The following is a 24828-nucleotide window of genomic DNA, read 5'->3' as shown; positions in this document are numbered from 1 at the left end:
ATTATGGTGTCGATTAAGGTGAATATGTTTCCTTAAAACAACACAACAACCATTCTAAGGTATTTTAAAATAATGCCAACTTCGAAATATACAAAAAGAGTAGAGCAAACTAGGATCAACTAGGCGAACCACAAAGTCGAAGCACATGTTAAGCATGGTTCAATCTACACACAAAAGATAAATTTATAATAGAAAACAAAACCAGCTCACAAACTCAACCTAGGATAAAAGATAGGTTCAATGCAAGATCTAAGACATTTCATTGACAAAGATATATTTTTTACTAGACCAATAAAATAAAATTTAGAACTTTTATTAAATCATAATTTCTATTGTATATAAAATTAAGTAACCCTATCAATTACATTTATTTTCATAATTTAATATTTAATTTCAAAATATTTTAACCTACAAAATAATAGAACAATCATAATTATTAGTCAACATTAATTTATGCTAAATTATAAACACCTCATTTAATTAACCTAAAGTAAACCTAAGAAAGATTGTTTTTTACATATATATCGAATACACTCAAATACCTCATCTCTAAATTGTAAATTCTACATCTCTTTAAATAACATGAATGTTTCCTCCAATCATAGCCAATTATATATTTATTAAAAAAAAAATTAAATTTTTAATAATGATAGTCCTAAATAAAGTCTAAAATATTATAAAAAAATTTAAAAAACGGTAAATTTCCCCCATAATCAATCCATCTATATTCAAAAGAATTCAACTTGCAAGATTTACCATTAAATGTTCAAACCAAAAAGCTCAACAAAATTCATCATGAAAGATTAATTAAAAACAGTATACAGCTTATACATACAAAAAAAAAAGGGCCATATCTTACAGAATTCTAATCTCTCGATCATATATTTATACCTGGGAACTTTATACCACGGAAAACTAGTGGCCGCTGCACTGAAGGGTAGACAAACTCCTCATCCCAGATAGCGAACCTTGTGAGAGAACTACTGAGCAGGCATGGACAGAGAGTGGGGTTCGAAACCAGGGAGTGGAGGTGCTGCTTCTGCACAGAATGAAGCGATTGATCGAAGGGAGCGTCTCAGGCGTCTCGCCCTCGAGACCATCGATCTCGCAAAAGATCCATACTTTATGCGAAATCATCTCGGCAGGCGCGTTTCTATATTATTTTTCCCTTTCTTCCCTTTTGAATTCATACAGAAGACGTTTATGACTTTATTAGTTCCCTTTGAAAAGGTTAGGTGAACATAGCTGTCAAAATATGGGAAGTTAATTTTACTGATAAAATGCCAGAAGAATGTCCATTGGGTATTTGAGAATTACCCGAAATAAACTTCCAATCTCAATTCAAATAGTGGGTAGAGCAAACATGGTATTCATGGTTTTATATGCAAACTGTTTGGCAAAATGTGTCGGTTAAGTTTTGCGTATGTGAGATGGTTCAATGATTTTCAGTTGTCGGGTGAATTCTTCTTTCAGAACTCTTTGAGCGTGTGTGTATTATGTTTCACTTCTTTTTGCGTGCCTTGTTTTTCCCATGGATCTTTAAGGATTCGAATTTGGAGCCTCTCGTTACCATGTTAGGGTTTTCCTTTATCAAGTACTCGCCCATTTCAGTTCAGACAATGTCATCTAGCACCTTTCCTCGAGCCACAGTAGTTTTCTTTGGGTGCTATCTGGGTTCCGATACCACATGATTTTTCATTGACCAGTGTTTCCCATTAGCATGCTAGGACGCCCTATCACTTAGTTACCGACCCCTTGTGGTTTGGAGTATTGTATGTTTTCTTGCAGTGGCCCCCTCAAGCCACATTTGTTTTATGGATGCTATAACGTCAGTTTCTGGAATTTACTTTTTGTAATGTGGACTGGGTTAGGCTTTCTATAACCTTTGTAAACTGGTTTATGTGTGGCTTGATTGTAGTGATCGGTTTTGAATTTATTGAACTCTAGGGATACGATTTATATCTTGTGTTTGTGATGGCCTCTGCTAAATTGCATACAAAAGTAACAACAAAACCAAACACAAACTATTACAGCAAGAAATGTCGTTTTTTAAAATATTTTGGACACACACATAGTATTTACAATTTACTAAACTAGTACTGGGCGCACCCAATATGTAGATCTGACTTGTTTAAGTTCCTAACAGTAGTCTGCAGCAAGCAGGTCTGATGCTTTACTAGTGCTGAGGATGAACTGATAATCTTGATGGTTTCTGCGTCACAAACTGTCATTGCCTGAGAGTTTTCATTCCCAGAGAACAAGCTGATAGTGGATTCACCTGAGATTTTCGTCTCAAGTGCCAAAATTGCTTTAACAGCATCAAACTGAGTTTTTGTTTTAAGTTTAAGTATATTTTTTCTGTTTTCCCGCATGCCTCTTATAACTCACAACCTTCTATGCTGCTCAATTAGTGACAACACTTTCTGAATTGGTGACAGTCAACTGATAAACAACTCCCCATTCATGAACAACCAATGGGCAAATCAGTCCATCAAATTAAAGAAGTTAACTGGCAGGTTAGAGTCCAATAGAACCACGTACTTGCATTATTAAATAATACAGTAGATAGTAACAACAAACTTAATTAAATTCTATTCCTATCATTCATGTGAAGCTTTATACTTATGTACGGATTGGAAAAGGGAGCATTACAAATCCACCAATCTTGGAATTGCTTGCCCACAAGCAATGCAGTGTTGGATGTTAGAAGATCTTTGGGTTCTCTCAAGTTGCATCCTCAGCAAGTAGGTTCTTCCAACAGACCAAGCACTTTGTGACAGTCATATCCCCTCAATCACTTCTCCCATATGTGAATAATGGCCTCTAGAACCAATATGAGTTTCCCATCGGGCCCTCAGCATTCAAGGGTGGGAAATCAACTGATGTTGCAATATGTTGACCAATTCCCCTCTTGAGGCAAGATAAATGGAAAAAATTGTGAATCTCACTATCTTTTAGCAGCTCCAACTCATAAGCTACTTTGCCAATCCTTCTCAAAACTCTATAAGTTCCATAGCAGCAAGGTTTGAGCTTTTCAACACCAGTTCACTTAATGGAAGTCTGCCTGTAAGGTTGCAGGCATAAGAAGACCACGTCTCTAAGCTTGAATGATCTGTTGATGTAATGCTAATCTCCACAACACTTTTGTTGATTTTGGGACTGTTGCAGGTGATCCTTGAGTTACCTCAAATTATCTTGGCTACACTCTACCAAGTCACTAGCCATTAGTACCTTACTGTTTGTGAACACCAAATCTGTGAAGGTTAGTGCATCATATCCATACAAAGCCATAAAATGAATCATAACCATAGAATGCAATGGATGGTATTGTAACAAATACTCTCCAAGGTGCAACCAGTTGGTCCATGCTACTTGCAAGTCACTGACATAGTTTCTTAAATATCTTTCAACCCACTTATTCACTATTTATGTCTGTCCATTTATCTATAGGTGATAACTAGGACTATGAGTGAGCTTAGTACCAACCAACTGAAATAGTTCCTACCAAAAGGAGCTGAAGGATTGTCCTGTTGCTGTCAATGTTCTTAGTTAGATCACATAACCTGAACACTTTCTTGAAAACTAAATCTAGTTGAGGTGCTCTTAGTCTTGTAGGAATGGCAAAGAAGTGTGCATACTTAGTTGATGTTTCCACTACAACATAAATGTAGTTCTTGCCTTTTTACCTTAGGAAGGCATATAATAACATCCATGGACACACTTTTCCACTTCTAGTTGAGAGTATGCAACGGTTATAACAAATCTATGGGAAAAATATGCTCTTCTTTGTTTTGTTGGCAGATTGTGTGCTCTGTGATATGCTTGAGAACATTTTCCTTAAGGCCTTTCTAAGGCAACATTTTTTTTATATTTGCCTATTAGTGTTGTAGAATCTTGGGTGTCTAGCCGTTGATGCATCATGCAAAGATCTCAAAATCTTCTCGTTCATCTTGTTAAAACTTGAACCAGAATATAGAAAAACTGAGAACAGAAAATAAAGAATGAAACACAAATACACAAGCCCTTATCCTTGGAAAACCCTCCACCTGAGGGTGAAAAATCCAGCCCACTCAAAATGAACTTTATTATATCTCAGAAAAGAATACAACTGATGATAGTCTCAGATTACTATTAATCACAATAATATGAGTTTGATTCTCTACAAATCAATCATAAGAATGAACTCAGATGATACATCTCGCATACAATCTAAAAACCTTCATATATCTGAAAACTCTGGATGCAGAAGGAACACATAATATCTCTGATCTGTCAGACACAATCATACGTTTTTATGAAAGAGAGATGCCGATATTGAAACTGTTGAAGAAGAACACGAGACAAGGAAGAATAATCAATATAACATATTGGAATTTCCAGTGAAGAGTCACATGAAGGGAGAGGGAAAGGCACAGACAGTTACATCTGCACCGACAGCCTCATCACTTTCACCAACAGCCGTAGCAACATGAAGAGTCACTGACAGCAAACAAGGCAAGAAAAGAATGAAAGCTAAAGAGCCGAAACTAGACGAAATAAATAAGGAACACTGCATTGATGTTCTCTATCGCAGCTATATCTTCAGCACTCCCTCTTAGCAAGAGAGAGATCTTCATTATGTCAACATATGACAAGTACACATACCTGCAACTCAGAAGATGTCAACAATAAAAACCATCACAGTTTTTAATTCAATAAAGTTGTTATCTTAGTATAACAATATTCATCATAGCTACTCCTAGAGGATGAATAAAACCAAAAAATAAAAATCATAAAGTCATACACATGACTTCCACCATAGCTACTCCCTAAGGGTGGATCAAGGGATTTCACCTTGAACTTCTATCGCAGAGAACAACTCATTAATCAAGGGATTACACCTCGAACTTCTCTTGTAGAGAAGAACTCATTAACCAAGGGATTTCACCTCGAACTTCTCTCACAGAGAAGAACTCATTAAACAAGGGATTTCACCTCGAACTTCTCTCACAAAGAAGAACTCATTAAACATAGGCAATGTATCACTGAAGCTAAGACTCTCTCTCAGCAAGAGCATCATTCTCCATCATACCAAGCTTTTCTCGGAAGTAACAAAACTTCACTCTCGGAAGTGGCTTAGTGAGAATGTTTGCAGTCTGCTCCTCTATAGAAATGTACTTGAGTTCAATTGCTTTTCGCTGAACCATGTCTCAAGTAATGATATTTAATTTCCACATGTTTGCTTCTATCATGAAATACTGGATTAATTTAAAGTTTCACACAATTTTGATTATCACACATAATCACAGTAGGTTCCAAAGGCTGTCCAAACAAGCCTGCAAGTAATTTCCGAAGCCACACAACTTCTCTTGCAGCCACACAAGCTGCAACATATTCTGCTTCAGCTGTACTTTGTGCAACACAAGATTGTTTCCTGCTGCACCAAAAAATCATAGCTGAACCTAGACTAAAACAACAACCTGAAGTGCTTTTCTGTCATGCGCACAGCTTTGCCCAGTCTGAATCAGAAAACCCCTGCAAGTTCAACTCTACACACGAAGAAAATATTAAGCCAAGTCCAATTGTACCACGTACATATCTCAATATATGTTTGGCTGCCGCAAGGTGAATATGCCTTGGTTCACACTTGAACTGACTTAAGGTATTAACTGCATAGCATATATTAGGCCTTGTGTTAACCAAGTACATTAAAGAGCCAATTAATTGTCTATACATAGTAGGCTCAACTAAATCTGAAGTAGCTGCATCATCATGTAATTTCTTCAGATTTACTTTCATAGGAGTCACCATAGACTTACACTCTAACATGTCAAATCTTTTCAAAATATCAACTGCATATTTACTTCGACTCAATATGATTTCATTTGGTCTTTGCCATACCTCAAGTCCAAGGAAATAATGTAACAAACCACGATCCTTCATTTCAAATTCTGAAGCTAAATCCTTCTTACATTTGTCAATGAGATTATCATTACCAGTGAGGAATAAATCATCAACATATAGTACTAAAATCAGCACCTTATCATCACATACCTTGAAGTATAAGTTTGGATCAACGTCATTCTTTAGAAAACCCAAGCTCAAAAGATAGTGGTCTATCCTTTCATACCAAGCACAAGGGGCTTGTTTAAGACCATATAAGGCCTTTTTCAGCCTGCATACATGAGAGTTTCTATTGTGAATAATAAAGCCCTCTGGCTGCTCAATGTAAACCTCCTCTTCAATTTTACCATTCAAGAAGGTTGTTTTCACATCCATTTGATGAAGTTTCCAACCCTTAACAGCTGCGACAGCTATGATAGTCCTGATAGAAGTGTAACGTGCTATAGGTGCAAAGGTTTCTTCGAAATCTATACCTTCCTTTTGGGAAAAACCTCTGCCTACAAATCTGGCCTTATACTTTTCTATACTCCCATTAGCTGCATGTTTGATTTTGAACAACCACCTAGAAGAAACCACTGATTTGTTTTTAGGCCTTGGAACAATGTCCCATACATCATTTTTCATAATAGATTGATATTCCTCTATCATGGCATCCTTCCACACTTGCTTATTGAAAGCCTCTTCAACATCTAAAGGCTCAGATGTTAAGATATGACTCATCAAAGATACATAGCCAGCAAACTTATGAGGTCTTTTGCTTTCTCTAAAAGTACCACGACGAGCTGCATATTTTTCTGCATCTCCCATAGTATGTCTAGCCCACAAAGGTCTTTTCTTGTTAGCTGAACTAATACTGGGACCTGTTGATGTAACTATAGAGTCAACTAGATCAATTGGATCAGCTGAATCAACAGGATCTTCTAAATATGTAAACTCCCTATGAACGTTTGAAAATGGATTCAGATCAGCTGTATCTAAATCTTGAGGATGCTCAAAATCTTCTTTATCAGATTCTATGCTAGATTCTTTGAATTTCATGCAAGCTACATCTTCATCAAAAGAAACATCCCTACTGGTCTCAATCTGTTTCTGTCCCAGAATGTAGATTCTACATGTTTTTGAAGATTCACTATAACCAACAAAGATGCCTTTCTTGCCTGAAGGTTCTAATTTAGATCTTTTCTCTTTAGGAGCATGAATATAAACAAGGCATCCAAAGATTCTAAAATAACTTAAATCTGGTTTGACACCTGTAAAAGCTTCTTCTAGAGTCAAGTTGTTTAGAATATGATGAGGACTACGATTCTAAATGTGAATTGTTGTTTGCAAGCCTCGGCCCAAAGAAATGTTTGAAGATTTTGTTCATGAATCATAGCCTTTGCTGCTTCAACAATTGTCCTATTCTTTCTTCTAGCCACACTGTTTTGTTGAGGATTATAAGGGACACAAAACTCCCTCTTAATCCCAGCTTCAACACAAAAGTTATGAAAAACACCAGAAACATATTCTCCTCCATTATCAGATCTAAGAATTTTTATTTTCTTGCTAGATAGATTTTCAACTATAACTTTGAACTCTTTAAATCTGGACAACACTTCATCAAACTCATTAGACTTAAGAAAGTAAATCCAACACTTACAAGAAAAATCATCAATAAAGGTGACATAATACCAAAAACTACTAAGAGAAGCAATTGACATAGGTCCACATAAATCAAAATGAATTAATTCTAGAGCATTCTTTGCCCTACTTTCACTACTATGAAAGATGCTCTTAATGTTCTTACCTAGAGCACACCCCTTGCAAACACCTTCATGGTTTTGATTCAACTTAGGAAGACCAATGACAACCTTCTCCATTGAAGACATGAGTAGGATGAGCTGAAAGCTTGTAAAGACTATCATGACAAACACCAATAACATGAGCTGATTGAATACTAGAGTTCTTCTTCCATGCAAGTACTTTTCCATCAGCAAAAACAACATGATAACCTTTGTCTTCTAATGCAAAAATAGAAATCAATTCCTCTTATTACCAGGAACAAATAGGACATCACTTAAATGAAGAGGAATACCAAAGTCCAACTGAAAAGAAGTATAACCAGCACCCTTCACAGAATAGCAAGCATCATTACCAATGATAACTTGAAGATGAGAGTCTTTTTCTTTCAAGTTTGAAAGGTGCTCACGAAAACCAGTGATATGACGAGATGCTCCACTATCTATCAACCATGTATCACCATTAGTAGGAACATTACTAGAAAGTGCAGAAATAAATAAGAATCCTTTAGAATTTTCACTTGACTCTCTTCGAGGAGAAGGATTCTCAACATTTGCAGCAGCTGCTTGAGGCTTAGATTTTGAAACACAATCTCTGGCAAAGTGACCAAATTTGTCACACCTAAAACACAGAATTCTAGAAAGGTCCTTCCACTTTTTCTTGGCAAGAAGGGCTGACTCATCATTCTTGTCTTTGAATCTTTTGAAGTTACCTTTCTTTCCTTTCCCCTTAGATGCATGGGCAGCAAGCACATGATCATCTTCATGATGACATTTGCGACCACCTCTTGCTTCTTGTTTGCATTCTTCCCGAATGCAATCTGCTCTCAACCTATCAAATTTAGGAAGATCATCTCTTCCACTAATGCATTGAATGAAGGATTCCCAGGAGATGGGAAGTCCATTCATAGCTAACATAACCAAGTCTTTATCAACAAAAGTATCTCCAATTGCATTGAGCTGATCTTTTAACTCAGAAATCTTCATGAAATAAGAAGTAACAGATTCTCCTATAGACATTTTCACATGTAGTAGTTGACGCCTAAGGGCTAAAGCTTTGTTGGTATTGTTGAATTCATAAAGATTCTTTAGAGTCTGAAACATTTCCTTAGCTGAATCCAACTTAGAGATGATAGACACCAGATGATCCTTAACAAAATCAATCAGAATTTTCTTAGCCATGGTCTTATTCTTTCTCCATTGAACTTTCTCTGCATTAACAGAAGGTTCTTCTACATCTTTCGAGACATAGTCATGGAGATCATTCTCTTCTAGAGTGATCAGTATTCTAAATTTCCAAGAAGAGAAATTTGACGAACCATCTAGTCTATCTTCTACTTTCAATCCATTCACCATAATGAATGACTTAGGCAAACAATTGAAAGAAATAAAGAACTTAAAAATTCTGGTTCTGGATCGATCTTCTAGATCTGCTCTGATACCATGTTAAAACTTGAACCAGAATATAGAAAAACTGAGAACAAAAAATAAAGAATGAAACACGAATACACAAGCCCTTACCCTAGGAAAACCCTCCACCTGAGGGTGAAAAACCTAGCCCAATCAAAATGAACTTTATTATATCTCAGAAAAGAATACAACTGATGATAGTCTCAAATTACTATCAATCACAATAATATGAGTTTGATTCTCTACAAATCAATCATAAGAATGAACTCAGATGATACATCTCACATACAATCTAAAAACCTTCATATATCTGATAACTTTGGATGCAAAAGGAACGCATAATATCTCTGATCTGTTAGACACAATCACACGATTTTTATGAAAGAGAGAAGCCGATATTGAAACTGTTGAAGAAGAAGAACACGAGACAAGGAAGAATAATCAATATAACATATCGAAATTTCTAGTGAAGAGTCACACGAAGGGAGAGGGAAAGGCACAGACAGTTACATCTCACCCCCTCTTGAACTCGAATACTTTCTTGAATGGGGGTGAAAAAGGATGACCCGATGGACCTTATCTTCCCTTCCTTTCTCTCCCTCCACAACTGATTCCGATTCATTCGTCTTGTGACCCCCAACCTTGAGCAATGCTGGGGTATACCTCCCTCGCATAACATTGAGGTGGGAAGGAAGAAAGTGGGGCTGCACCGACAGCCTCATCACCTTCACCGACAGCTGTAGCAACATGAAGAGTCACCAATAGCAAACAAGGCAAGAAAAGGACGGAAGCTAAAGAGCCGAAACTAGACGAAATAAATAAGGAACACTGCATTGATGTTCTCTATCGCAGCTATATCTTCAACACATCTTAGGTTCGAGAACTAGGGACATTTTGTTCTTGTTTAAAATGAGACCATCCACTACTAAATACTTGTCATCCTTCACACTTTCGTCTTAAATACTAGTAGCAAATGTATTCTTAGTATATACTGCCATGGTGGAAATCAGCAGAAATAGTAGAAATGGAATAGAGAGAAGGCATTTTGGAGAAAGCATCAACAACTACAATCTTTATGCCTTCCATGTGCTTCACATCAAAATCTGAAGATTGAAGCTTACTCACCCATTTTTGTTGACAATCATTTATGTCATGTTGGCCAAGGAAGATCTTCAATCTATTATTTTTTGAATCCTTCAACTTTTTTCTTTCAAATGCTATGAGGTTCCCTTTCTACATCAGTATTGTTCCATTTCCTATGTTGTAGCATTGTATTCTACGACAAATGGTTATGATAATTTTGGAATAGCAAATACAAGGCATGAACTTGTTACTTTCTTGAGTTTCTCAAAAGCGTCTTGAGCTGTGTCATTCTATGAGACAGCTCCCTTTTTATTTATGTCGATTAGAGGCGCTACTAGTTGTGAGAAAACCCTAGCAAACGTTTGGGAGTAACTACAGAGGCTAAAGAATCCTCTCAATTGTGCAATGTGGTAGGATTTGTCCAACCCAAGATGGCCTAGATTTTTTGTCGATCCTTGTAAACACCTTGAGAACTAATCACATGGCTCAAGTTCAAAATCTTATTAATACCAAGCTCACACTTAAATTCCTTAGCCAAGAGAGCTTGTTGCTCCAATATTCCAAGGATTATATCCCTATGTTACCCCGAGTTTCCGGGACGGGGACGACAGGGGACAGCGGGACAAGTTTCCGGGACGGCAAATTTTTTTGCCAATTTTGGGGACGGTGGGGGGACGGCTATATAAAATATATGGAAAATTTAAAATATATACTGAAATTTTAAATGTTCATATGAAAAATAGATAAAGCATGTATATATACATTATATTCATATGAAAACATGGATAAAGCAGGTATATGTACATTATAGAACCTTAACATACCACATTTGTGTTCAAAATTCATTGTCAATACTCAATGTGCATTCATAATGCAGAATTTATTGTCAATACTCAATATGCATTCATAATTGAAAATACATTGTCAATATGCCAACACTTGTTTGCATGTAGTTCATTGTTTCTTTCTGGTTGAAGGATATTTTGATAGTCGTCCATTTCTATTATGGCCTACAACCGCTTCTTTATGCACTACAAAGTTTTGGATGTTTGTGAAATTCTATACCAAGCTGTTATTCATATTTCTGAGTGCTTTTGGCTATGATTCAGACCTGTTTACCTTTCATAATTGTGAAAAGTCCAATATTGCAGACCAACAACCACTTTTTTACGCACTACCATGTTCTAAGTGCTAGTGAAATTTATTACCAGGCTGCTGCTCATTATTTCTAAGTGCTTTTGGAAGTGATTCAGACATGTTTACCCATCATATTAGTGAAAATCCAATTTTATAGACCTATAATAAAATAAAATAAATGTTTTTTTGAGCATTTGAGTCTTTTTTTGTTTTTTAAATGTGCTGGGAAAAGGGGGATGGCTAGCCGTCCCCAGGACGGTTAGGGGACGGGGGGACGTCCCCTTTGAGAGTCACTGCCGTCCCCAAGTTTCCGGGACTTTTCCCACAAATTTTGCAATTTTGGGGACGGTGGGGGGACGTCCCCTAGCCGTCCCCAAGTCCCCGAAACGTCCCCGGTATGAGGACGAGGGATTTTAGCCCAGGGATGTGTCCCCGGGTTACATAGTTATATCCATGTTTCTCAAGTTGTCTTCCTATGTTTTACTGAATATTAATATCATCAAAGAATTCTAAAGCAAATTTTCTCAATTGACCACTTGATACTTAAGTCAGACTATAAAGTTGCTGAGGCATTTGTTAGATCAAATTACATGACTAGAAACTCAAAGTATCCAAAGTGGCCTTTGAATGCTATCTGATGCACATTTTTATTACACACAGACTTGATGGCCTGGGTCAATTTACAAGTACATTGCTCCATGCAACTCATTGATCTTGGGAATAGGATATCTATTCTTCATGGTCTTTTTATTCAAGGTTCTATAGTCTATGCATAAAGCAAATCTGCTTTGAGGAAGTTCCAGTGGTTGCTTAGGGCTACTGGTATGCTTGCATATTTAATGCAAAATATATCTCGTTGTTTTATGGGGAAACAGGAAGGATAGGAATTTTTCCTTTTTTATTCTTAAGTAATCTGGGGCTTAAGGTGAAGGACCTCACTTTCAGTAGTCATTATTCAATGATAATCATTATGTGGATGAAGAGAGAAACACATATGAATCTGAAAACAGGGAATTCAAATAAGAAGGAAGTATTGAATAGCATGTGTGAACCCAAATAGAAATGTGAAAAAAGAATCTCATTAATTGTTGTACTTTGAAGCGGCTTGCTATGGTATATTGTAAAACAAGACCCTAGCCACACCTCGTGTGCTTGGGGCTCCTAGCCTGGACCTGGATCTGATACCATGTTGAGACTTGGACCAGTCCATCATTGGTCTGGATGTGGCTTATTTCCAACACCAACATGAATTGCAAGCACCAGGTCAACAGTATGCACTATATATTGATAGCTACTCACAATAATTGAAACAAGAATCTGAGGAAGTTAGAATAAACAAAAAACTAAAATGAACAAAAGAAACCCTTGTGGTTTAAATCTAAGGGTACTGGTTAAAATGAATTGCTTGCACTGGGTCCTGGTACCAGTCGTGCAAAATTTGTGGATAAATCGTTTGAGAAATCCATTGGTATTGCCTGAAGCCGAAAGGAATGGATTAAATTGAATATAGTTTAGTATTTATAATATTTATATTAATTTTTTGAATATATTTATATTCTAATATTTTATAATTTATATAAGGTGAATACACACACACACACATGTTTTTTGTACTAACAAACCCAAACCCCCCAAAAAAATTTAGCCAAACCGGTGAACTGGGTTCTCGAACCTTGAACTTGAACCCAAACCCGAACCGGTAACTAAGGTTTAATTCTTAGATATGCTGAGGAGATGAATTGATGATCCCATACAGCCAGGTTATAAGGTTGCTACTGGATCTCAAGGGTGTTTTAGATATATTACTTTGGCAGATCAAGTATTGTCAGAGAATAATGGTAGAACAATAATTACTTAGTGAAGAATATGAATGGTAGCCTTTACTCAACATGTTTCCACTGCTTGTAGAGTTCTATGAGTTCAAATTTCTCTGTCACAATTTCTACTATGGATTACATACTTTAAAATATCCTATTTTGCATTACACCATGTTAAGCCTTTGCAAACATAGATTATTTATTACATGGAATTTATGTTTATAGGGGATTCTATACTTCAGTTGTATTAAAAGTTTGACACAGATATATTTGCAGCTAGTTATTCTTTGCTTTATTGTTGTTTTCGAGACAACATGGAATCAGTGATTCCTAGTTTTTTTGATATTCTTTCAGGACTGCATGGAATCAGTGACAGGTTTATTTGAGTAATTTATCGTTATTTTGGATTCCCAGGTGTGTCATCTGATGTGTAATCTTTTGGTAGCAAATAAATATGCTTATCATATTATGTTTAGCTTTGATGATTTCAAATGTGGGACTCATTTACCTTACGGATAATTGCTGCTATCCTTGCTGGTTTAAATTATCATTACAATTGATATTTTTTACAATATATAATATTTAATATGCTATTTTACCAACTAGATTTTCTCCATTGGAGAGGCCTTGTGCTTTTGGAAAACTCATGTTTATGGTTGAATTCTGCAGTTACGAATGCAAACTATGCTTGACCCTACACAATAATGAAGGCAATTATTTGGCACATACTCAAGGAAAGAGACATCAGACAAATTTAGCTAAGCGTGCTGCTCGTGAAGCAAAAGATGCTCCAGCCCAACCACAACCAAATAGAAGGAAAGTTGCTCCAAAGAAATCAGGTGTATTATCTAAAATTCCTATATTTCAATATATACAATTTTTAAAATCTGTTTTTAACTTTTTACTATCAAATCTTAACTGCACTGTACTGTGATTTCTTAGTTCCTAATTTTTTTTTGGTCCAGAGTGTCAAATTGTAATTATTTCATTTTGCAATTTGATTAGCTTAGAGTTTTGCACCTCTTTCTATTCAAGATTTACCATAGTTGTGTTATATACTTATCTGATTCTTACTTAATCATAGTCAAGTGCCATGTCATGCAAATTCTGAAATTGTATTTTAGCAGTCATTAGATTGGAGCTTTTTTCAATACAATATGAAATATATATTAGAGGATGAAAGGGTTATTGCTGCAGTTTCTTTTAGCTTCTTTTGAGACTCATGTCTTCCATTGATGACACTTTCTGTCCCTCCTCTCTGGCTGCAAGTTAACCTTACAAATTGGCTGTGTGTGCAGTCCTTCACAAAATTATGTTTATATCCAGTCATTGGTGTTGATTTTATGTATCCTTTTCTTCCTTGGGCAAAGCTTTTGCTAGTATGGACCTGTTGTGACGTATTCACACATCGCCCCATTGCAAATGGGGACCCCTACCTTTTTGCTTTCTAGGGTTAGTTTAGTTTGCTTGGTTGCCTGGTCTTGGCAATTAGTCTTTGCATTGAAGGGTCACCAGGGGGGCTCATTAGGATAGCAGGCTCTGCTTGAGTCAGGTGGATCTCCTCAAGAGGTCAGGTCAATTGGGTGATTAGGGGTTATTTAGATCATTCCTAGGGTGTTTTTTGTGTACTATCCGATCACGCTTCAATTTTTAATTCAAACCTTGGTTGAATGCATAATGTCCTCGTAGGTCCCATCCCTTACATCAAGGACATAGCGAATTCACCTTGAGAAGTCTAGAATGTCATCCTGATCCTCAAATTTGACTAAGTCTGGAAAATTGAAGAATCCTCCAAAAACTAGATTTTGCATTATAACTCCTGGAGGTCTGAAACCACTCTCAAACATCCTGACAATATATATGGAATATAACTTAAAGTATAAGAAATCTTTCTTCTTTCTTATACTCAAATGTTATATTCCATATATGAATCCTGACGGAGAGACTAGCACGTCAAATTTTGCTCCTGACCCTTCCAGAAGGTCCAAAGCGAATTTCCTAATATCCGTCTTCCTAGTCTTAATTTGCCTCATAAACCTTGTCCTTATGGCGTAGTGAAGAGAGATTTGTGGTGTGAAGCGAAGTGAAGTGATAAAAGGTAAGGAATTTGAGCATAAATGTAAAATTCGCTCTTGACCCTTCTAAAGGGTCCAGAGCGAAATCCTCCTGATAGCTCATTTCTTCACTAAGGACATCAAATAATGGTCATGTATGGCAAGGAGAGGATTCAAGAAGACAAGTTTAGAGCATGATGAGTGAAAAAGGGATGAAACTTGAGCTAAAATGAAAATTTCGCTCGACCCTTCCAAAGGGTCCAGAGCGAAATTTCCCAAAGGACCTAAATCTTCACCTAAGTCATTGAATGGTTGGGCAAATTTGCAAGAACATGGAAGGAAATGGATCAAGGATCAAGTCTAAGGCAAAGCCAAGTCAAATTTGAGGTGAATTGAGCCTAGAAGAGGAATTTCGTTCTTGACCCTTCCAAAGGGTCCAGAGCGAATTTCTCCATAAGACCCTTCCAAAGGGTTCAGAGCGAATTCCTCCATAAGACATTCCACCTTGACCCAAACTAGAAACTAACTCATTCCCAGGCATTAGTGAAGGCAAAATGCTTGTTTGGATAAGGAAATGTGGGAGATGAAGTCAGGATTTGAGCTCAAAGAGGAATTTCGCTCCTGACCCTTCCAAAGGGTCTAGAGCAAAATTCCCATAACCTCTATGTTCCTCCTTGTTATGGCCAAGTTTTTTTACTTCTAAGGCATGGTTGGAAAGATTTTGATGTGTTCTTGCCTTTGAAAGGTGGATTGAGGCAATGGAGTGGTGAAAATCAACTCAAAATAGGAATTTCGCTCCTGACCCTTCCAAAGGGTCCAGAGCGAAATCCTCAATTTGACCCTCTATTTTGCCTAAGACATTGAAAAGACCTTGTTTTGAGCTAAGTGGATGGCAAATTCACTTGATTGTGGTGAGGAGAGATGGGTTTGATCAAGTTTCAAGGTGAATTGAATGGAAGAAGTGTGAAATCAACCTAGAACAAGAAAATCACTCCTGACCCTTCCAAAGGGTTCAGAGCGAAATTCTCCATAGACATCATTTTCTTCTTTGTTTAGACCAAAATCCTTGTTCCTTGGACATAGTGGGGGTAGATTGACATGTTTTTGCCTTTTGAAGTGATTGAAAGCGAAGGAGATGAAGGATTTTGTCCAAGATCTTGAATTTCGCTCCTAACCCTTCCAAAGGGTCCAGAGCGAAATTCCTCAAACCACCTATTTTCTCCTTGTGTGGAGTCAAAACAATGGTTCTTATGGCGTGGTTGAGAGTGGAGTGATGTATTTTTGCCTTGCAAGATGAATTGAAGTTAAGGAAATGAAGGATCAAGCCTAACACTTGAATTTCGCTCCTAACCCTTCCAAAGGGTCCATAGCGAAATTCTCAAAATATCCTCTTTCTTCCAATTTTGTGTTAAGCCAAACGTTGATAAAGGTGAATTCGAGTTAAATATTCCCCTAGGCGTGCATTTGAATGGGTTGTGATTCCAAAAAGTGAAGATTTTGAGCTAAAACTTGAATTTTGCTCCTGACCCTTCCAAAGGGTCCAGAGCGAAATCCTAAATAGGTCCTGTCGTTGGCCATGGTCTAGAGCGAATTTCTCCTTTCAGGCCTTCCTGAGAATCAAGCAAGTATTGTCTTCGTGAGAGAGGGATCCAAAGGTGAGAGTCAAAGGAAAACAAGGTAGGAAGGATAGAGCTAAGTAAGGGAAAGCAAGCAAAGTATGAATTTCGCTCCTGACCCTTCCAAATGGTCCAAAGCGAAATTCTCAAAAACACCTAATTTGCTCATGATGGAGGCCAAAATATGAATTCTTAGGCATTGGTGGAAGCAAAGATTAAAGTGTACTTACCTTGAGAAGCAATTTGGAGTAAGGAAGGGATGGAATTTTGTCCTAATCATGAATTTCGCTCCTGACCCTTCCAAAGGGTCCAGAGCGAAATCCTAAGATAGCCTAAATTCTTGCCAAAAACACTTTGAAATTGACATCACTTAAAGGGCTAGTTGTGAGATCATGATGGGAAAAGGTTTGAAGATTAAGTCCAAAATTGTGAAATGTTGAAAATAAGGTCTAATTGAGCAAAATAGCAAAAATCGCTCCTGACCCTTCCAAAGGGTCCAACGCGAAATTTCTTATAGGGCCTGTCCCTAGAGAGGATCCTAAGCGAATTCCATTTTAATGCCTTCTTGTTAATGATTTAAGGTAAAAAATGCTATGATCGGGATAAATATATCATGTGTACTTAATCATCTTTTGGTTTGTTTTGCAGATGGAAGAAGATCAGACTAGGACAAGGACGACCTATTCCAGTCCCATCATCATCAAGGACATTCCAAATGCACAAAGGAGAACTCAAGGTGTTTTGAAGTGCTGGAAGACTACAAGTGTTTGAGGAGTTGCAAGCTATCTCCAAAACCTTCACTTCACCACACAAAGGAACCACATAATGACAGAGAAGAATGACCTTACCAACACGTCAAGGCGGGGTATGCTACCGGAGAAAGAAAACTTGACAGTAAGGAAGCCTCATCAAGCACATAGAAAATCAAGGAGTGCATCATTCATCGCATCAAGGACGAAGGGGGATCGACTAAATTCAATACAAAGGTACATTGAAGAAGCAAATAGTTTCAGAAGAGTTAATCAAAGTTAAGCTTCTCATCAAATATCAAGAGATACTAGCAAGTACGCTTCCCAGTCATTGTTTCTCTAACTAGGTTGGTCCACCTCAACATGTCCAGATTCAATGTACCTGACTCATCGGTGACGGCACAAACTTCAGTGTACCTACCCCTGCTTCCTATTGGTCCACACTCATTGAATGTAATTTTCTCATTGGCTAAAGGAGTTTGTTGTAACAAACCCTAATTAAGGTTTCCATCTTGTAATCCTAGCCATTGATTGTAAATCAATCAGAGCCATCAAATTGTAAAGAGTTCTCTATATAAAGCTTGGGCTCTTCATTTGTAAAGTTTAATAGTTAGGAGTTAGCAAAAGAGAGTTAGTGAATAGTCAGCAGATAGAATAGCAATTAGAGTAGATTAGGAGGACAAGGCAAGAAATTGTTGCCCTTGATTGTAAATAGACCCCATTTTCATTGAAATCATGGTGAAATGTGTCGTTTCTTTGCAATATGCATGGTCTCTTGTTGAATCTTCGTATTAGATGGTAAATAATTAGATTGAATGGAGAAAATTGTTGAATGCACTTGTGTGGAATCCACCTAGTCCAAACCATTAGCCTCTTGCTGACTGTAAGTGCGCCTTGCGTGGGCAACTGGCATAGAATGAACTTAATTTCAAGTCATTACACGTCTATTGTTCATGCATTATCTTGAATGGTGATCAATGTCTGATGGTGTATGATTTGAATATATTTGAAGCATCCCTTAGAAGATCGCACTGAATTGGTGTTGAACTGTTCAGCCTGATGGTGAGACCCAGCCCAGTAGGACTCCACCTAGTCGTTCATCCATCTTCTCGCATTCTAGGTCTTAGAGTAGACTTTCTGGACCTTTCATCTTTTGATATTTCTTTATCTTCCAGCCAGTAGATAGGACTTGAGTTCCAGCAAATCAGACGCTCAGGCATTCAGATGTAAGTCCCCTTGTGAATCCAACATAATCACATCAGACCGAATTGAGCTTATCCACACGTAGAGAACCTACATATAAGAACCTTAGAGTTGCCTCGATTGATCCTTAGGCGAAATCTTCAACATTCAAGGAATTTTTGTTCAAGAGAGGATAAGATACCTTGGTATTTTATTCTGTGTTTGCATGTGCATAAAAAATACATCAACAGGACCTTGATGGAAATGTGTGGCATGCTATCCTTGGTAGAAGAAGTGACAATGGGCCAGTTGTCTTATGTAACTGGTTTTTAAAACTTGATGACAGAAGGAGTCTAGATTATTGTGAGTTTTTTTGCATCTTTTCATCATTTCCGTGGGAGAAAGATACATGTTATTTTACTACTAGATAATTTTGCTACATAGTTTTTTCTCATGGTAAATTTTACTGGCCACTATGGTTATGCAAAACCTATCAAACACACAATTATTCATGTTTTAAGAGTCATTTGTATTGAAACATCTTTCTTGCATATGACTAAAAAACATATTTTAGACAGTATAGGTTACATATTGCTACTGTTTCTCTTGCCTACTTGAATCTTTTGTGACTTGCTTTTTTGAATGATGACTCGTGACACTTCCTGGCTCACCTTTCTGACTGCATTTAAGTATCTCTGGACACTCACAAAATTATGCCTATGTCTATCGATGTTGCATTTTTGTTTTTCTTCCTTTCTTGGGCTAAGCTATGGAAGTTGGATGGAAATCTGTTTCATGCTATTCTTTTTTAAACAATTGGCAGTGTGACAGCTATTGTATGTAATATTATTACAGTTTTACAAACTGAGCAAATTATGCATTCTAGATTCTAGTAAGTTGGCTTCTATTCATCATCCAATTTCCATGGGAGAAAGATACGAGTTATTTTACTCTAGAAAATGTTGTTACATAGCCTTTTCTGATATTAAAGTTTATTGGGCACTATGTTTATCCAAAGTATATTTAATATACAATTTTTTGACTTTTGCAGTTAAAATTGGTAGGCCTGGTTACAGGGTTACCAAGCAATTTGACCCAGAGACAAAGCAGCGCTCACTTCTTTTCCAGGTGTTTATGCATTTCCATTTTCTTGTGAATTATTATTTTCTTCCCAGGTTTAAATTTTCTATACAATTTTTTGTTTCAAACAGCTATAGAAGTCAGAATGATACACTAGTGATGGGCAATAGATCAATAACTCGATAAATGACAACAATGAATCATATAATGATGAGAAGAAAAGGAAGCTTTTTATTTCATTAATGAACAATGGCATAGTTAAAAATGGTGATCCCATAGACTTTTTAGGAAAATTGATATGCCAACTTAATGCATGCAAATTTTGACAATGCATATGCTACGACATGTCACTTTGACAATCCCTATGTTAATAACTTAATACATTATGGGAAGTGACACTGACAATTCAGATGGACACTAACTTTTCTGATTATCCTTTCATGACTAATAATCTAAGTTGCAGGAAAAAGGCTTCACCCCTTATTGATGCTCACATTCTAGTGTTGGTATGTTTACTATGTGGAAACAGCTATGTACATTGTGAGGAAATGTTTCCGCAATGGCAGAAGTGCCAGGATGTTCCAGAAAATGATAATGGTATGCGTGAGTCATTTTAGGGAACATTTCTGGGGGCTGTCACTTCAAACTTCTAAAAACAAAAAGAAACTAACCTAATTCAAAATCTACCCCTCCCGAACTCATTTCCCCCAAATAATGTCAAAAAATAAATTGAATTCATATCCTAGTGAGTGAGCATGCCTGACATCATTTCCTGAAACACGAAGGACTGAGGTGAAAATGGATGAATAAAACAAAGGTGCTGTCCTCTCCATATTGTTAGTGCTATCCTTCTTTCCTGCTGAATATCCCAAGCTATTAAAGTGAATGTAGTGGGAATGGTAATGTTGCTCATCTAGTTTAAATGATCCTGGGGATGATGTAGCTGTGTTCAGAGAAGAGTCATATACTGGTTTGTTCTTGTCCTTGACCATCTGAATTAAAAGAATCCTAATGAAATATCGCAGATGATGTTGGAACTGTAATAGTTGATGATGAAATTTGCTAGCAAGAGGAAATTCCCAGTATATCTCAGATGATTTTGGCCTTCTAATTGTTGATTATGTAACCTGGCAAGAGGAAGTTCCCAAGGAAACATTTCACAAGGAAATTCATGATACTGTAAAAATCTTTCTATAAAATTAAGAATTAAGGAGAATGGCTTGGATTATACATGGGTACCTGCATGAACAAGTTCAAAGAAATCATTGCCTGGGTTGAATTTTGCACTCCACTAATTTGAACAAAAGTTATCATACAAAAACATTTAAGAATTTTTACGTGAATCTAGACAAAATTTGAAATCCTTGAATTCTACGAAGGTAAATTATCAATATTTAAAAATAAAAAATGACAAACTAGTGTATTTGTTTGCATAGTTCATATAACGATCTCATTAATTGATCTTGGAGTAATTTTGAGAGTTAGTTAGCATCTAGAATCATTATTTTTGTATTTTCAACAAAGAGTAATGTAGGATATGACTGACCTTCCCAAAGACTTTTTATATACTGGCATTCTCAGTCTATGCATGCAATGTTTGGTAAACACAATACTGTTCTTGCAGATTGAATATCCAGAAATAGAGGAAGGCTCTAAACCAAGGCACCGTTTTATGTCCTCATTTGAGCAGGTAAAGCTGCACCTCTGTGTTTTTTATGATTTATCTGGCATTACAAGCTTGGAAACAATACTCCTTGTGACACTATTTGTGATAGCTGATGAGCTTGTTTACATATTTTCTTTAGAAAGCAAAACTGAAAATATCAAATTGAAGGTCATCATGAAAAATGATTGATATTAGTCACACCCTACACACACAAACTCTCTATAATGTAATTATGTATTAAATAATTTTCTTTAAGCTTTATGCCACCTATAGAAGAGTTAACTATCTCAAATATATTTAAGCCATCTACTCATCTTTCTCATATTCATATATACATTATAATTTTGATATAGTTTTTTCCCAGAATTTATTATATCCACATTGTTAACAATGTTTTGAATTCTTTCTTATTCAGCTCACTTGCCTATTTTTATGTAATAAAACACTAGTATCAATTATCTCAACTCGTAGGGGATGCCTTCAATTTTTGTTTTATGGTAATATCTTTATTCTTTCTATTATTGAAAATAGTCATCAACACTTCCACTCCACCTTGCCCCCTTTATATAATTTCTTTGCTTGTCCTCTTGGGGTCTTGTTTTTCCGTTTCCCCCTTTCCTCTGTCTCTTCTATGATCTGAAATGTCTGTAATTTACTAGTCTTTGTAATTTACTAGTCTCTGTTCATCCTGATGATGGATCATGTAGTATGATCTGAAATGTTGATGTTAAAAAATCTTAAACAGTTAAAAGCAAAAGCATACATTACTTTCACTGATATTTAATTGTTGATTCAACTTTGTAGAGGATTCAATCATGGGATAAACGATACCAATATCTTCTATTTGCAGCAGAGCCATATGAGATTATTGCATTCAAGGTACTAAATTAAAGAAATCTAGCAGTTCTCAAGTTTTTCATGTTTCTTTCTTTTTTAATCTTTTAATTATATAAACTCTATGGTTGTTTTTTCCTCTTACAGGTTCCGAGTACAGAGATAGACAAGGCAACATCTAAATTCTTTTCTCACTGGGATCCAGACACAAAAATGTTTACGGTTATTCACCAACTTCGTCTTTAGATATCTTATATACATTGTTGTCTTTATGTTTGTAGATTACTGTTTACGGTTATTCACCAACTTCGTCTTTAGATATCTTATATACATTGTTGTCTTTATGTTTGTAGATTACTGTTAGGAACTAAGGAGCTTACTAAATTTTAAGGATAGGAGGCCATACAATAAAGTCAAAGATTTTTTATAGAGAATGTTAATTTTGTTATAATTTTGAGATACAAAGTGGTGAACCCATACATCTAGACCTGAACTATCTTATTTGTGCATTGGCAGCTACAACTATACTTCAAAGTCAAGACGATGGAAGCTAACAAGGGTGCTGCACCTTCAAGTACTAATGGTGCTTCAGCTCCCACTGGTCCTCCTACTGGTCCTCCTAGGCAACCACCCCCACCACCACAAGGAGCACCCCCTCCTGGTGGAGCTCCTTTGCCACCACCAAGAGGACCCATGCCCCCAATGGGTGGTCCACCACCACCACCGTCATCACTGAATGGACCACCTAGGCCTATGCCTCCTGGTGGACCATTTACAAACCAAACAAGTGGAGGCCCACCTATGCCACCACCACCTATGGGTGGAAATCAGATGGCAAACTTCACTCCTGGAAGTCAGATGGGCCGTCCACCCCCACCACCTCCACAGGGTTTCCCTATGCAACAGCTTCAAGGACAGGGAGTACAACCTGGGCCGCCACCACCACCAAATATGGGCCACCAAATGATGCAAAGGCCACCACCCTTGCAATAACTAAGTTGCTTATAATTCAATCTAAATGGGACAATGCCATTGAACTTTATGTGAAGGGAAAAGTTTATATTGGCATGATGGAAGGCAATAGAAGTTGAATTTTTTTGTAGCACCCAAGTTTATATACAATAGCTTTCCACCACACATGGTTTTGTTGAAATGGCATTAACAATGTTGAATCTTTCTTATTGCTATACTAAGTTCTGCCATCAGCTTAGTTAGACTTATTTTAATGACAATGAAATTGTCTTTTGTGTGAAAATTCATGAATGTAGACAGTGGTCATATTTGGTTATTATATTTTACCTTTGTCAGTGAGGTCGAAAATGCTGTACTTTCAATTTCATCTTGAAGATTTGCAACAAGCTATCTTAATTTGTATGATAATGTTAACTCATACAACAGCATATGATAGAAAATTAATATTATCATGGTAAAAGGTTTTCAGGTTATTTGCAATTTTTCTTTTACTGCTGACTGGATTATGTATTATAACAACAAAATCAGAATCGATTCCTTATATTAATGTCTTTTTGCTAATTGGGGGTTTGTGAGATAACAAATCAGTAGCAAGGTAGATTCCCAAAGGTCACATGAGATGAAGAGGCACAGGGTCAATAGGTATGAGGCAGCGATCCAAATACAAGTCAGCCTGACAGCGAATGGATTAAGGAGGATAGGATTAATGTTTACTTTGACAAATGTTACTAATCCTTAAAGAGAGATGATCAGAATAACAATTGTTAATTAGCAGCAAGGGTCGCATGATTAAGTTACCACTTTTACAAGGAGGGTGTCCGTGGGAAGAGACATACCCTTCCATCCAATGAGGAGGGATATATGGCAGCATACTGACCATTCAATGAGACATCAATGAAGGATCAGATCTGAGTATAGACATTTAGGCGAGACAGTTGATAAGGCATTAATACAAGTAATTGGGTACAAGTTATAATAAATAATGCATTGACTATTATATAAATATCTTTGACATTGATCCTACTAAGAATTAATATATCTTTATATTTCTTTTAAATGTATAAATTATAGCCATTATTTTTAATAGGATCAATACTTAGATTATATATCTTCAAATATTTATATATTAAGTTAGGCAGATGCGGTTTACCAGCTCCCCCAAACTAAGTACACCACCCCAAGAGATGGAACTGGTGATAGTTGGATGTTCCTACCTCATGTGGACTGAGAGGCGAGTTGATGACCCCAAGGGATGGAACTGGTCATAGTTGGAGGTTCCTGCTGCTTGTGGGATAAGAGGCAAGTTGGCATGATTTGGATGTTGCGTTCTCTCGGGCTTAGTTGGGTTGGTCGTCCTTTCGAGTTTTCCTACCAAACTAGACTATGATTGGTTATGGGGTAGTTAGCTAGTATGTTATTGTTAAAGGACAAATTATATTGTTGGAATTGTCAATTTGGGCAAGAATAGGTTAATTCCAATTTGGGGACATTACACCCCTGGACTCGCCTGCAAGTCAATCCATGCCACTGGCTAATACTTGCTGAGTTTGCCTGTGAGTGTACTTGC

General features: G+C 36.8%; 1 protein-coding gene across 1 annotated transcript; it reads left to right on the top strand.

Annotated features, from left to right (window-relative positions):
• The first annotated feature begins 853 nt into the window (after nucleotides 1–853).
• Nucleotides 854–23582, top strand: LOC131053089 (uncharacterized). Its single transcript, XM_057987697.2, has 7 exons — nucleotides 854–1145; nucleotides 13778–13947; nucleotides 19761–19837; nucleotides 21414–21479; nucleotides 22260–22334; nucleotides 22437–22511; nucleotides 22806–23582. Exons 1-7 carry the CDS (start codon nucleotides 994–996, stop codon nucleotides 23280–23282), a joined length of 1092 nt encoding a protein of 363 aa, XP_057843680.2. The 5' UTR covers nucleotides 854–993; the 3' UTR covers nucleotides 23283–23582.
• Nucleotides 23583–24828: the final 1246 nt, after the last annotated feature.

Source organism: Cryptomeria japonica, chromosome 1 (assembly GCF_030272615.1).
Source record: "Cryptomeria japonica chromosome 1, Sugi_1.0, whole genome shotgun sequence".
Classification (NCBI taxonomy): Eukaryota; Viridiplantae; Streptophyta; class Pinopsida; order Cupressales; family Cupressaceae; genus Cryptomeria; species Cryptomeria japonica.
Note: the sequence above shows the minus strand (reverse complement) of the source record. Positions and strands in the feature narration are given on the sequence as shown.

Coding starts and splice junctions, on each gene's coding strand:
- LOC131053089 (XM_057987697.2), top strand. CDS start 994: ATGGACAGAGAGTGGGGTTCGAAACCAGGGAGTGGAGGTGCTGCTTCT. Junction 21,480..22,259: donor TTATGTCCTCATTTGAGCAG/GTAAAGCTGCAC, acceptor TCAACTTTGTAG/AGGATTCAATCATGGGATAA. Junction 22,335..22,436: donor ATGAGATTATTGCATTCAAG/GTACTAAATTAA, acceptor TTCCTCTTACAG/GTTCCGAGTACAGAGATAGA.